Below are 16,076 nucleotides of genomic sequence, written 5' to 3'. Positions count from 1 at the left end.
AAGGTAATCTTAAACACGAAATAAATATTATGAAACAAGCTGTTGGTGAATTCTCAAGGTCCATGTGAATGTTAGTTGCAAGCCTACAGTAAAGTGTTTTTCTTGGTTTGGCCCTTTTTCATAATAGTGACCTCAGTGGCGTCTTGCTCATAGAAGTGACTTCAGTTGCTAAACCTGCTTCTAATTAGCGATGCAGAATGAGTTTATGGAAAATATGAGCTGAGATGAAGAGTTCTAGGTGTTAACAATAAAGTCTCTGTCAGTACATCATGTTTCTCTCTGCTTGGTTTTCTTATTTACATATAAAGGTACCACTCATCCAGTACTTTTAAAGATCAAATAAGATAGTGTAATATTCTCACTTTGTTTTTGTTAAGAAATGAGAATAAGGTAGTGAATCAAAGCATTTATCACAAATGCCTGGCATATAGAAGACGTGATGGCAGCTATATGTTATGATTGTTTATTTAACCCATCTTTTCTACATCATATTCTTATTTCTTTCTTGATTTTGAAGTTCTTTTTTCTTAAATCCTGACTCCTAATTCCTAAATTTCTGTTTCTTTGTACCAAATGCTTATACTGGACCAGGTATCTAGAGGGACTAGATCCTTGAACACTTTGTCTCTTATTGTAGTTTGAAAGTCACAATAATTAAGTCAATTAAGTATGCCAGCTTGTCATTGATTTCTTTCAGAAACAGACTCACAAACTGATTTATAACTAGAGTATCCATTTACAATATGAAATATTAATAAAAGTGTTAAATAGCATTTTCTTCTTATTTCTTTCTATAAGGAAATTTTTTTCAAATTATTGTTGTTTGCTTTTTACACACAAATTCTGAGTGATGGGAATTAACTGTATGATCTAATTATTCAGTATCATCAGGTTGTATCCTCCAGTCTGATGTATTCATCCTCACTATAATAAGGTGTTTCACACACAGGCTAGACTTGTTTCTGTCCATGAATAAGACTGTGATACTACTGGAGAAATACAAAGTCTTATTTCACAATTATCCTTTTTCTAGGTTCTAAACTGACTCAGTTAAGTTTTCTTCAGAGTGTGTATGTGTATGTTACAGGTTCTGACTCTTGGGGTTAAATCTTCTTTTTATAATTTTGTCATGTTTCCCTGATACTCTGTAACACTTGACTACTGATTAGAGTGAGTACCTTCTGCAGAAATCTCATTTCATTTCATAACATGTAGATATTTCTTCATTTCACCCTCAGGAGGGTGTGCTTTTTTGTGTTTGGGGGAGGTTCAGGTCCCTGGCTGAAACAGCCTGGTATACTGTTAAGAGTATGGGCTTTCGTAATTAGACTGAAAATCTGTTTTCACTATTTGTAACTTGTGTGGTTTTTGGAGAAATTGCTTAATCTGCTAGCCTCAGTTTCCTCATCTATGAAATGGAGATAGCACAACAGTTTTGTAAGATGTACAGTAAAGATTACATGAAATGATTTTACATAACCATAGAAAAGAATATATGGCTGATGTAATCCAGTATCATTCATGTATGTCATTGCTCTTTTTAATTTGTTTGGGCTGGGCTCTAAATTTCATCCCCCTTTCTTGGTTTGTTAACTTTGTTTACAGTCTAGTTTCTAATTATTCTGTTTCCCCACTCCCAAATTATGTATGGTACTGTTAGTAAATGTGAACTGACTGTTGGTGTACAATCACTGAATTGAAGCAGAAAAGAATAATAAAGATTAGGGTTTTTCTGGTTTCAGAATTACATTGTTTTACTTTTTATCATTTGTGAATTCTTGATAACAGTCCTAAGAATATTCTTCTGTATGGAGATTTGTGAATGATAGGAATATGAAATGTCATCTGTTAAAAATTTAACTTTTGTTTGGTCTGTTTAGGAAGGCGACATGCCGATTCATGAACTTCTCAGCCTTTATGGTTATGATAGTGCTGTTCGGCTACCTGAAGAAGATGAGGAGGAAGAAGAGGAGGAGGAAGAAGATGATGAAGATGCTGATAATGATGATAACAGTGGATGTAGTGGGGAAAATAAAGTAAGGTTATACATACGTTTTTATCTTCCTGAAGTTAAAATTTTATTGATACATTCATTTTGATTGCTTGTTTTTGTCATTTCTTTTCACTCTAACTTTAAAGGCAATATATTTAAATATTAAAACTTAAGATATAGACATATATAATGCAAATTGGAAGTTCCCTGTAATCTACTCCAGAGAGGCAATAGTTTGCTCTGTTATTCTTGTTTTTTTTAATGCCTGTTCTAAAAATATTTGTACCAACTTTTAAAACGCTGTTTTTTTAATAATGGCTAATTGTACACATTTTTATTTTTTTTTGAAATAACTTTAGGTTTGCATAAGAGGTTCAAAGATAATTCAGTGCATCTCTCTGTACTCTTTACTCGACTTCTTCTAATGTTAGCATCTTGTGTAACCATGGTATATTCATGTAGTCTTCTAGTTTTATCTGGAATACTATGACCTTTCATCTGCAACACTTTTCTTTTTTTCTTAAAGAGATTTAATGTATTATTCCATAGGAAGAGAATATAAAAGATTCCTCAGGTCAAGAGGATGAAACTCAGTCTTCCAATGATGATCCATCTCAATCTGTTGCTTCTCAAGATGCCCAGGAAATAATCCGTCCACGTCGATGTAAATACTTTGATACAAGTAAGTAGTATTAGTTACTATTTTTTATATGATTTTTGCTGTTTAATATTTTAGTGTTTTTTTCCACTACTCTGAATTCATTGATTTGGAAGCCTTGCTCACTAGTAATGGGATTTTGTTATAGATGATTAGCTTAGCTGTACTGGGGCCGTGTTGTCCATGAATATGCTACTGTGATTATTACGTGTCACTATGATCCTGATTTTGAGTGTGTTCCTTTTTTTCCACTTTTGACTGTTCTTTAAATTTGTTGTTTCATGGTCATCTTTTTTATTTTTCCTAGTCTTTTCCTCAGTTTTCCATTTTCTGCTTTCTTTGCTTCTCAGTCTAGATATATTCATAAGCATTGCTTTCTCTAACCAATGGTTCCCAAGTCTAAAGAAGTTGTTGGCCCTTGAGGTAGGAATATATTCTACAGAGAAAGAACTCTGCTGATGTTTCTACCTCCTCAAAGTCATTGACCAGTAGTTGATACAACATTTAACGTATATATCTTGAATATTTACATGTGTCACTACTCCATAATGTTTTCATTCTAAGCAGGAATCCTTACCCTAGAAGTAAGATAAGAAAAAGTTAACCATTAGTGTTATTAGTTTAAATATGTAGTTTAAATTTCTGTATTTAAAAAAGAAAAATACTTGAATACAGTACAATAACCTCTCCTGAAATGTGGTAAAGTAATGATTAAACATGGCTACTGCTTTGTGTGAATGACTTCTGTTACACATTTTTGTTTAGAGGTCAGTGTAGGGCTGCTGGTGATAATTTTATTGTGAATTTTTCTTTTAGAGATACAGTCCAACTGAAAAGTGTTATCACTACACAGAGAGATTAATTACGTGTAATTATTTGGAGGAAATGTGGTATTTTCCCCCTAGTTAAACCAGGAGCAGGTCCTTTGCCAAAATTTGCTTAAAAGTGGGATACTAAGTGACTGCCTCTTGAAATAATATATCATAATTCAGATGTTATTTCAGTATGCATGGAAACTGTACATACAGTGCCCATCTTAGCTTTTCCATAGGAAGAATTAATTTCTATATGTGATGTTACCATTTTGAACCATTGTGTGCCATTGTAGAGTTGAGATGCTGACAATCTAATGGTTTTCAGATTTCCCGCTTCTTTATGTAAAGGCATTCTTAGTCCAAAATGTAAACAAATAGCAATTTGCCTGCTCTGAATAAAAACAGAAGTTGGGGAGATATACATGCTCTCTCTTCCTGTGTTACCCCAAAGTGATGTTACAGCATTCTCAAGTATTTTAAGGAGCACTGTTCAGAAACTATTATTTTGTCCCAACTCTCATTTAATAAGGGAAGAAACTGAGATCATATAGTTTATTCTGTCACCAGGCTGTTGGAAGCAGAATTAGGTTTAGAAACAGATTGTCTTGACTCTGAATCAATTTTTTCCCTGAAGTTTTTTGTAGAGTATTATTTCATGAAAATATAGTTATCTAAGAAGATTGTCCTAGAAGATCTATGAGTTTTGTTTTTGTTTTAACTGACAGAGTAATATTTGACTAAAAATATCTCGACCTACCTCTGCAAATACCTTTTGGCATATTTAAGTATTTGATGGTAGATGTAAGAATGGACAGGCTAAGCAATCATTTTATAGTACTATTGTCTTACTTATTCTAGATAGTGAAATAGAAGAAGAATCTGAAGAAGATGAAGATTATATACCATCAGAAGACTGGAAAAAGGTAGTTAGAGCCATATTTTCCCAAAACTTAGATAAATTAATATTTAAAGAGCCATCTTCTTTTACTAAAAGTTTGATAAAGTTGAAGTAAGTCTTTTTGTGACATATGTTCAGACTTTCCCTTAATACATCCAGGTGAGAAATACGTAAATTTTCTTATAAATAAAATAACGATATAGAAAAAAATCAGACTTTGTTGAACAAGTTGGTACTCAAAGCAAAATTACAAATCCAAATTTCCAAACCAGTTAGGAACTAGACTTTTGTTAGCTACACTGTAAAAAGTATCACATGTGATTTTTTTTTTTAATATATCTACTTGAGAAAACAGTTGTGGAGGTTATGGTATTTGTTAAGTAAATTTTGTTTAATGAGTTAGATTACAGGTTTTTCTATCCCATATTAATGTTGATACTCACAGCTCAAAGTATATTGTGTGAAGAGATAGATTTGGACTTTGGATAACTATCCGTAATTAATTTCTAAAATGAGTTTAAAGATAATGACATAGTCTTTAAACATAAAATTGTATAACAGTGTATAATTAATCTCATGGTTAAACTGAAGAATTTTAAGCTTCTGCCAAACAGTTGACTTATTAGGAAGATGTATCACATTGTTATCTAGAATTGATTAGGACAAATCATCTATAAGAGGTGATATCATACTTATTGAGACAGATACCTGATTTATCTCTTAAAATCTCTGTTGAGGGTTTTTTGTGTGTTTTTTTTTGGTGTTCTTTTCCCTGGGTCTGATTCTGAATTTAGTGCATAAACTGTTGTTTATGTGGAAGCAGAATAGCCCAAAATATCAAATCAAGTGGCCTTTCTGCCCTTTTTAAGTCATGATTGTTTACTTAATTAGTCAGTACTTTTGACCCTTCCCTGTGTCTTGTTTGTTAGTTTCTTTAAAGTTGTCTGGTCCAGATGCCAGGGGCACACTTAAGAGATAACCCCCTTTGTGGACTAAAATAAGGGAAAATCTGTATATTTGTAGTTGCAGCTGGGGAGAATGAAGTATTGAAATGAACTTGGACTGTACTACCCAAGGATTACGGGCTTCAGCCAGAATTGATATATTTATGGGTTTCCAAAGAGATATTGGCTTCCCTTGTAGCTCAGTCAGTAAAGAATCTCTCTGCAATGCAGGAGACCTGGGTTAGGGAAAATCCCCCGGAGAAGGAAATGACAACCCACTCCAGTATTTTTGCCTGAAGAATCCCCTGAACAGAGGAGCCTGGCAGACTACAATCCATGGGGGTCGCAAGAGTTGGACACAACTTAGCGATTAAACCACCACAAAGAGATGTTTAGGAAAGAGAGACATCAGTGTGGGTTAAAGTGGTAAGGAAAGATTATCACAGTGCAGGATGTATTAATTTTTAATAACTTGAATGATTAATGAATGAATGGTGGGACTGAAGACAGAAAAAAAGGATCACAGAAGTTACTGTTCGTGTGACCTGTTGAGCAAATGTTCTTCAGTCATTTCTAATTACTACATCATGCAGAAATTAAAATTAGAAAAGCTGGAAACTTTGGTATCATCAACAGAAAACTATTATTTTCTACCACATATCCAAGTTTGTTTTTTCTCCAATATAAATTGATTTTGTATCTTGAGTGTCCCCATAGAGCATTTGATTGAGCCTTGAATTTTTTCTTTTTTTAAATGAAGCAGTGCAAACTCAAAGGAGGGAGAACATGGTGGGGATAAAGCCCTCATTACTAGGAAGTATTAGTCCTGTCCTCAGGAAAATTATGTAATAAAGCAAATCCAGATTTATATAATAAAGTAAATCTAGATTGTCTTGTTTTAGTGCAGTTTGTGAAAAACTGTCAGGATTCAGAGATTAATCTTCTAAGGCTTGTAAGACAAAATTAAATTTTTATTGAAACCTGGGATAGAGGAAACAGCTTTGAAATCAAACCTGAGTTCAAGTTATAGCCCAGAATTTAGTAATAGTGTGATCCTAAGGAAACTCATTTTCTTGAGTTTCATCTCCTTACATACATTATAGGGACAGCAAATTCAGCCTTGTCGAAGTTGGTGAGGATTAAATAAAAATTTTGCATAGATATTTGGTACATAATGCTCCTAAATACTGTTTTCCTTCATTTCCCCACAGAACAAATTTAAGGTGAAAAGTTTCTGAACACAATAGGAAAAAGAAGAGGTGTCTTTTCTTTATACTAAGCTAGGAATTATCAACCCTGACTTCATGTTAAAATCATTTAAAGAAATTTTAATGCTGATTACCATGGCCTTCATCCAGAGATTCTAGTTTATTTGGTCTAGGATGAATCCATACTTTGAATATTTTTAGAAGCGCCCTAGCCAGGGTTGATAACTTGACTATTTATTCTCTGATAGGTGGAGATGAGTTAACTTAGAAGAGGCACAAGAAGTAGCAATAGGGTAATCTATTTTATAGTGAAAGATATAAGGAAAATTCCTATATATGAGTAGAGAAAATGTGTGTGTGATATTTTTAGAAAAACTAACTGGTTTTCCTGTACAGGTGCAGCAATAAATTTATTACATAGACATGTCTTTGAAGTTACACTAGATAAAATGAAATTCTAGCATCAGTGGGAAACAGTAATAGGAGAGAGGAACTCTTCAAATCCCAGGAGTTATTTAAACTTACTAGACCATGATTTCATACCTTTCCTACATAAGTCTTTATTCTGAAAATGTAGTAACTGTGTTAACATTTAGCCACAGACAGAAGAGGGTCCATGTAATTAATCTTGTTCCCTATGTCTTATATTAATAAAATCTCATCAGTGGTGACCTCTAATTGTCGTTCTGAACAGCCAGTTTCCCCTAACTTGTGTTTTGACTATATAGATTGATTACCAGATTTCCTAAAATAAGATTTAATTATGTTTGGGAGAAGTTATGATTTCATCTTACATTGTTTTAATAAAAGTGAGGCACTGATTACCTATCCATTTGGTTTGAAGTTTTATTTATTTGGCCTCTTTTGGGCTTTATTCAAACTGTTTTTGTTATTTCCTTTACCTTAAAGCTCTGGTTCTCAGATTTCATTGTGTATCAGAATTATATGGATAGCTTGTTAAAATACTTAATTGCTGAGTCCCATCCTCATAGTTTCTGGTTCGGTAGGTCTGGGGTAAGACCTGAGTATTTTTGCATTTCTCACAGTTTCCCGGGGAAGCTGATTCAGAGACCATAGCTTAGAGTGGGTACTCTGAAAATATCTTAATTTGACTTTCTGCTTTTCAGAGTTATCTTATCAGTTGAATTATAAGAATTCATGTTTATTTCTTTTTCTCCATATTTTAAAGTAAAGTTCATATCCATTGTCTATATTGCATTTCACCCCATTATTATTACTGACACTTTCATCCAATCATATCCAAGCTCTTACTATTATTAACTCATTCATCCTCACAATACTCCTCTGAGGTAGTTAATTGGTTGTAACTATATTATGACAGAAACCAGGAACAGTTAACCCAGGAAGATGGTAAATCTAGAAAGTGGACATTGTGTTACTCCATTTTGTTAACATTTTATATTTTTTTAAAATAGGAGATTATGGTGGGCTCCATGTTTCAAGCAGAGATTCCAGTTGGCGTTTGTAGATACAAAGAAAATGAAAAAGGTGGGTCATCAATATATTTACATAGCTGAATTCATGCTTTTAAAAGGCAGGAATTGATGAACTGTTTTTATAATGGGATAAGAACATGACAGTTCATTTGTTACCCCATGATTTATGAAAGAAGACCCCTGCACCATATCTGTAAGGAATATTTTCTGTTTCTTCACTTTTGTCTGTAGAAGTCTAGCCAAAAAAGAAAAGTGAATGCTTCTTTGGTATTGTATTATTAGATGACTTAAGACATTCTAAGACATTCTTTTCATCTTTTTTTATATTTTAAATACTCTAAATATACCCTTTTATAACTTTTATAATTTATATTTTAAAAGGTTATTTTGTAGGTTCTTTTGTTTCAGTGGAAGCCATTGACAGATTCTTAAAAAAACTAGTGTAAACAACTGATATAAAAAGCTTATTTGCTCCTGAAATTTTTAATATTATTAATGAGTGTTTTGCTGTTTGTGTTATTTAATTTGGAAAAACAAACTTGTGTACTTAAATTTTGCATGACTTTTTGTTCATTTTTTGTCTAATAGTGCTAAAGTAAGTCATAAAAATTAAATACTTGAACTTCTGAAAACAGAATACTTGAGGGTTTATTTTTTTTAAGTCATTTCAAATTATCCACTTTGGGAAAGTTCCAGAGAGAGAGAGAGAGAGAGAATGTGTGTGTTTAATGAGTTCATGGGCAGTGTGATATCACTCAGTGTTAGAAATCTTTCTTCATTTCTTTTATTTCAGTTTTCTTTTCCACATTTCAGCTTACATATGTAGAGCCTTTGGGAGTTATAAAAGTCTTGTTTGTTTTCTTTTTAACATTCTGTCTGAAAACGTACTTTATATTCTAAGCATCTGCTTTCAGGGCAGAGCCCCAGATCAGAAGTCATTACAGGAATATCACAGGCTTTAGTAAATTCTAGTGACAAAGGAAATGTTTTAACACACTAGTAATAGCTTTCAAATTAATTTCTGAAACATACAGGAACATTAAAGGTATAAATATGGAGTGACCTTATTGTATACTGAAATTCTGTGCACAGTTTTTGTAAATCATTGTAATTGTATGCAAAAATGAATGATCCATTGGGTTTTCTATGGTTTTGTATGTGGCAAATTAATGTTACAGTTAAAGGCAGTTTTAATTATTTCTTAATATGTTTGTCTTTTAACATTTTTGCCTTATTAGATATCACAGCGAATAGTGATCACAATTTCCTATTTTGGTTTAGTGTTTTTCCATTTTAGCATAATTTTAGAAAGCAATTACTTTCTAATTTTTTTTTTCCTGGAAGCTTTCTTACTCTGAGAATTTAAGCATGTTACATTGAATGAGGAACAGATGAAATTTAATACAGTGACTGCCTTATAGGAGTCACTGTGGTTCAGGTCCTTTCCTCTGTTTTGTAGTTCTATAATAGAAATTCATGCCTTTGTCATGATATCAAGAATTCATCTGCATTTAGGTTAACCTGTCCACATGAACCAAACTCTTGTTAAACTGTTCAGTAAACCACACTGTTAGGAATAAAACTGTCAAAGGGACAGTGCTGACTAGAGCCTTTTTTCCTTATAGAAAAAGTTTTGTATGTTTCATTGATTTGGTGAGCACATTCAAGAGTGAGCAGTTAGTTTGGGTGATTTTGATATGAGTCACAAGACTTTAAGATCTCTTGGTATCCACACAGTAAGAAGTTCTTTGGCAGATTGATTAGAATTTTTCATTGCTTTAAGGAAACCCTATCCTGAAGAGATATTGATAAAGCTTTTCTCTTAAATTTATGTAAATGATCATTTATAGTGAACAGAGTATATTATAATCATTTGTTTATTCAGCTTTGTATCCTTAGTATACCTCGAGTGATCTAAAACAGACACTTAGTAAATATTTGAGTTACTCGATGGTTGCAGAATAATGTTAACAGAACTTATATGGAGTCAGTGAACTTGAGGCTATCTAGGCATTTGGCCTTGGACGGATTACTTAACTGCTGCTTTTTCTCATTTATAAAATAGCAAGTATTTATAGAGCTTTTTCTCAGGAGTTACATGTGATGTTGTTATGTGTCGCACTTAGGGGCACACTGTTTGGCACAGAGAAAATGCTTGATAAATATCATTAAATCATTATCATGATCCAATAAATCCAGTAAATCACTAATCTTACCCTTATGTTTAGGTTTTATTATTCAGATTTTCAGAAGATATCCATTTATGCTCTTTTGCTTGCAGGTGACAAAGTTTAAACTGAGTTCAGTTAGCTTTAGCAAAAAAGAATTTACTTGATTGCTTTACTGGGAAGTTCTAGCTAATCTGTCTTCAAATAAAACTGGATTTAGGGCTTTTTATAATGTTCTTTCCTTTATTGTCAGACAAGGTAGGATGGCTCCTGGGAGCTCATGACTTAACACTTTTCACGATCCTAGTCAGGAAGCAGGAAAAATGAGAACATCCCCATCCCGCTTTGCTCCAGCAAAAGTCCTGGAGAGAGCTTCTATTGACTCAGCTTGAATCTTATCCAACCAGAAGTAATTACTGTGACCCAAGAGATGAGTGAGTACTCTGGCTCATTTATCTCTTCATTGGGCTCCGGGGTACAGTGTCAGCCCTGCTCAGACTGTGTGAAAAGGGTTTAATTCGCAAAAAAGTTTGCTGGGCATATGAAAACCATGGTCGTTTCTCCCATGTTAAAAACTGAGTAAATGCTGTATCTTTGAGATAATTCTAAATAATTCAGATGCTTGGTAAACATCTTAAAAAGCACAGGACCCCTTTCCCCAAACTAAGAGTACTCTGGCCAAAGGTGTCAGTAATGCTAAAACTGAGAACCCTTTACTAGATTAGTTGAGAATTAGATGGGCTACTTAGGGAAAAAAGTCAAAGAAATAAGGTATTTGCAAATTTTCATGCTTGCATGATGTAAGTTTTAGAGTAAAATTACTCAGCACTAGCAGAGGATTGTGTGAATTGTTGTTTCTAGTGAACATTAGACAAATTATTGATTCTTAAGTCACTTACGAAAAATGAACACATATATTACCCTTGTGTTTCCTGTTCTATTTAGAGCATAGTCACAAGTCATATATGTGTCATTTATATGTCATACCCTTAGTGTTGAAACAGGCAGTTGCATTAATCTACACGTAGGAAAAGCTCAGACAACTTAAAATTCATGTCATTAATCACAGTGTGACCTTTTAAGAATGTGGAAATTTCTGTGGTGAACCACATTATTACATCTTACTAATTATGTTTTAGCATTTCATCCTCATAATATATTGATTAGGTAGAATTTTTACTTGAGCATTAAAATGTATTGACACAGAAACCAGAGGTTAATAAATTCATTTATTTATTCATATTTATTTGTAGTCACTAGGAATTTCCCAGATTGTCAAAGTTTATGATTTTGTGGTAGTAGTTTTGCAGTTTTCTGCATTAGTCTTTCCCTTTCTTACCCCCAACACACACATAATGAACTTCGTTAAATTATTTTGAATTCATTTTGCCCATCTGACACACTTTAAAATGCCACAAGAAGCACTTCCCCAATTAACCTGTGTTAATATATTTTGTGAACTCTTGCCTTCTGAACTCTTTCACCTAATCACTTGTAAATTATTTTTCAGTAATATAAGGTAGATAAACTTATGATTGCTTTTTAGAAGTTCTAATATTTAAATTTGGTAATTCATTAGAATGAAGTAGTTTCAGAAGATGCTGTTACATTTCAGTGATGGGGATCTTTCAAAATCCAGCGTGTTCATGAAGTTATACTAATTATTTATAATGGAGTATTTTTCTTTTTATTGCTGTTACATTTATAGAGGTTAATGTCATATTTATAGAGATCATTCCTCCGTATTTTCTTGTGTTTTATCATGGAAGTCGAGTTTCTCTTGGCATTTAGTCATTCTTCAATAGACATTTAATAAATATCAACTGTGTTTCCTGTTCTATTTAGAGCATAGTCAAAAGTCATATTTTATTTAGAATATAAACTTAACTGCCAAATAATCCATCTACCTCTGGAACCAATTAAGGCAGTGTGGTTTATTCTCTGAGTATTCTAGCTGTTCTCAACTGTGTCGTTTAAAAAAAACTTTTTTGACAATTTTATATTTTTATTTTTGGCTGTGCTGGGTCTTTGTAGCTGCATGGGCTTTTCTCTACTTGCGGTAGATTGGGGTGCACGGCCTTCTCATTGTGGTGACTTCTCTTGTTGTGCAGCACGGACTCTAGGGCACACGGGCTTCAGTATTTGTGGTTCCTGGGCTCTAGAACACAGGCTCAGTAGTTGTGGCACACAGGCTTAGTTGCTCTGTGGCACATGGAATCTTCCTGAACCAGGAATCATTGTCGTTTTTAATATATAGTAATTGTGTAGCTTTAAGTATCATATTCTCAGGGTTATCCTGTCTGGCTGAGGTGCATGCATGTTCAATTGCAGTCATGTCTGACTCTTTGTGATCCCATGGACTATAGCCTGCCAGGCGTCTTGTCCATGGAATTCTCTAGGCAAAAATACTGAAATGGGTAGCCATTCCCTTCTTCAGGGGATCTTCCTGACCCAGGGATCGAATGTAGGTCTTCTGTATTTCAGGCAGTTTCTCTACTGTCTGAGCCATGTCTGTATACTCAGTTTAAATAACTATGTGTTTGTAACGTGTGACTTGGGACTTCCAGATTGACTCCAGAAGTATCTCTCAGGTAGCGTGTGTTTGTTTCATAGGCCCAATGTGGGAGTATCTGGAAGAACACTGGGGACTCAGGGACCCACCCTCCATTGTCTTCTTCCTGAGTCAGGGTTTCATTGAAAGGCGCTGTCCATCTCCCACTCTCGGCCCAAGAACATATGGGCTGTAGTATGGAAACAGGCTGAACAGAGCCCAGAAGTCAATAGCAGTATATCAAATTTCCTTTATCATGATCATGGGAGTTTATTGTATTTACAGTTTAGAGAGTTTTAGTAGGATTATACCAGTGGGTTAGAAAAAGGATGCAGTTTACTAAGGAAAAATTTCTAGAGATTGTCTTTTGATCTGTACTCTTTTGGGAAACAAGAGTATAATATTTTGAACTGTTTGTGTGTAGTGACAGGGGAGTGGGCAGGGATAAGGTAATTGATAAGAAAACACTTAACACAGTTCCTGGTATGTGTCAAACAAGGAAGTTTGACACTGTTAGCTATCCTTTGACTCTTAAATTCAAAGTCTTTTCTCTAGCTGGCTCCTTTCTATTGGCATCTAAGTGGTTATGTCTCCTATCTTGGGCTTCCCTGGTGATTCATCAGTTAAGGATCCGCCTGCAATGCAGGAGCTGCAGAAAGACAGGGGCTTGATCTCTGGGTCGGGAAGATCCCCTGGAGGAGGGCATGGCAGCCCACTCCAGTATTCTTGCTGGGAGAATCCCATGGACAGAGGAGCCTGGCAGGCTACAGTCCATAGGATCACAAAGAGTCAGACACAATTGAAGTAACTTAGCATGCACTCACATCTCCTATCTTTAAACACCAACAAACAAACCCAAAAAGTTCTTCAGCTATGCTTCTTCTCTAGCTACTTACTTTGCCTTCCTCCCTCATAGTGGGTCTTTTTTTCAAAAGAGGTTTCTGCTGCTTCACCACCTGTTTCTTCCTCAGTCCTCTCCAGTGTGGCTTTGCCCTCCATTTCTGCACAGAAACAGTTTTTTAAAGGTTCACCTCTTCATTAGTAAATCCAGTGCACTTTTAAAATCTTCACCCTGGGGAGAACAAGATGGCGGAGGAGCAGGTGGATGTGCGGTACATCTCTCTCCATGGATACATTTAGGAATACACCTTCAGACATAGAATTGCATGCAGAACTCAGGACAGGAGTACCTGACCAGAGGAAAAGAATATATAGAGCCACCAAAAACTTGGTAGGATGAAGTAACTAGGGGGAGAAATGGAAGTGTTAGTAGGACTGGACCTGCCCTCAACAGGTGGAGGAACTGAAGCAGTGGTCTGATCCCCACACTGGGGCAGTTGTCTGAGTCAGAGGAGAAAAATTTAAGGCTGAGAGTGAAACAGCTGATCTGTGGCAGCCTAAATGGAATGAGAATCAGACAGTCCTTGCCACAGCCATACAAACCCCAGACAGGGACGCAGGTCTCGTGGATGATGCAGTGACTGGGACCTGGAGTTTAGGGATTGTGGAGCAATCCCAGGGCAAGGTCTGCTGTTGACTGTGGAGAGAACAGATCTAGGGGATGTGAGGGAGGAGATTGTGGTGGGAGATGCCTGTGGAGGAAAGCCGGGCAGCCGTGGAAGCAAGGTGATACTGCTGAGTCATGTGTAGGGGCTGGAGCCATAGCCTCTCTCTCCGCACACTGCTAGCATTTGCAGCTGAACAATAGAGAGGCTGACCCAACAAACACCTGATGCACTGAAGTGCAGAGCAGGACCCCAGCCAGGGGGCCCTCTATGTGCCTGACACTCTGAACAGTAGAGAAGGACCCCAGGCAAGGGAGCTCTGTAAGTGCCTGAATGGGCAGAGCTACAGAGAAAGACTGGCCAAAGAGGCCTTCTGATTGCCAGCTGCAAGAGGCTCGAAAAAAGACTGATAAGGCCATAACGCCTGTGGCGGAAGCAGTCAGTGTCCCTCACAACTTGGCGCCGCTAGAGTTCCCGCAAGCCAAGCAGCTGCGTCACCTTCACACTCAACTCTCACTGGGGCAGAGCTGCCATAGGCAAAAAAGTCTTGGTCTGTGCTCACAGGGTCACTTCGGTAGTGTCTGACTCTTTGCGACCCTGTAGACTCTGGCCTGCCAGGCTTCTCTGTCAGGGAGGGGGGTTCTCGAGGCAAGAATTCTGTAGCGTATTGGCCAATACTGGTTGCCATACTCTTCTAGAGCCCTGTATTTCCTGCTGCCCTAGCCGCCAACTCCCCTGAGTACCTGGTGCTGCCAGAACCCCTATGACCCAAGAAGCTGCACCACCCCCACACCTGGCCCTCACAGGGGCAAACCCAAGTCCTCCAGGGCAGTCTCAGGAGCAAACCCCAGGGGATGATCCACATCCAGAGGTGGAAATAAAACCACAATTGAAACCCAGGGGCAGTGTGCTAAGGAAGAACACCCAAAACCTTCCCACCAGCTGTACAAGCTGCAGATTAAATCCACACGATCAACTGGCCAGACTCTGTGTCTGTGGAATATGTAAAAGGTCATTGAGAGTGCCCACAAAATAAAACACACTAGTCCTGTTAGCTGTGGGCATTGGAGGCAAGAACACACAGGAGTAGGACCAGATAAGAATCTGAACTGCCCCCACAGCAGGTCAGAGATCAGCAGTGTCAGAGGGCATCCTAGGGAGGTGAGTGGACAGTGACTTCCAGTGAGGGAAAGGACTCTGACAGCAGTGACTCAAGAAAAACATTTGTTATTCTTATGTTTTGACTTGTTCTATAGATTCTTTTTTTCTACCCGCCCCCCCCCCCCCGTTGTAGTTTTTTATTTCATTGGCACTAGGAAATCTAATTAAACTTTTGAGCTTTTTTTTTTCCTCAGTCACATAAAAAAAACATTTTTTATTGTTATAAACCTCTGCCTCTACATTGGGCTTCTGCAGTTCTGTGGAGTTCCCCCCCCCTTTTTTTCTTTCCTCTTTTTTAATTTTAATGTTTTAAACATATTGTTTTTTCTACATTTATTCCTTTGTTTGCTTTTCCTACTGTTATTTTCATTGCTTTATTCCCCACTTAGCACCTGCTTTAGTTTTGTTTTCCAGTTTGTGCTTTAGTTTTTTTCTTAACCGGTAAATATAATTTTTGATTTTCTGTTCGCCAGGCCAGCTACTGTACTTTATTTTTGTTGGACTGTTTTGACTTTGCTCATGGATGTATATGTATATGTATGTTCCATTATTTAAATTATTATTTGCCTGATTTTGTAACTGCCATTTGTCTGGGGTTCATTTTTGGCCTCTCATTTTTGGATATTTGTTTTAATCTCAGTTAATGCCATGGCAAACCACTTGTGAAATCTTTGTTCCTGACTAGAGATCAAGTCCTGAGCCTTTGGAGTGGGAGCAC

The 16,076-nt window shown here is 36.1% G+C and overlaps 1 protein-coding gene across 15 annotated transcripts in view; it reads left to right on the top strand.

Moving 5' to 3' along the window:
* MIER1 (MIER1 transcriptional regulator) overlaps positions 1 to 16,076 on the top strand; it is a 69,105-nt gene that overhangs the window by 27,246 nt on the left and 25,783 nt on the right. For all 15 annotated transcript variants that reach the window (XM_043875856.1, XM_043875853.1, XM_043875852.1 and 12 more), the window contains 4 exons: positions 1,881 to 2,036; positions 2,543 to 2,675; positions 4,325 to 4,389; positions 7,953 to 8,025. In XM_043875856.1, the coding sequence (XP_043731791.1) occupies positions 1,881 to 2,036; positions 2,543 to 2,675; positions 4,325 to 4,389; positions 7,953 to 8,025 (427 nt within the window). The remainder of the gene's footprint in view (positions 1 to 1,880; positions 2,037 to 2,542; positions 2,676 to 4,324; positions 4,390 to 7,952; positions 8,026 to 16,076) is intronic.

This window comes from Cervus elaphus, chromosome 20 (genome assembly GCF_910594005.1).
Source record: "Cervus elaphus chromosome 20, mCerEla1.1, whole genome shotgun sequence".
Taxonomy (NCBI): Eukaryota; Metazoa; Chordata; class Mammalia; order Artiodactyla; family Cervidae; genus Cervus; species Cervus elaphus.
The sequence above is the reverse complement of the archived record's forward strand: the minus strand, read 5'-3'. Positions and strand labels throughout refer to the sequence as shown.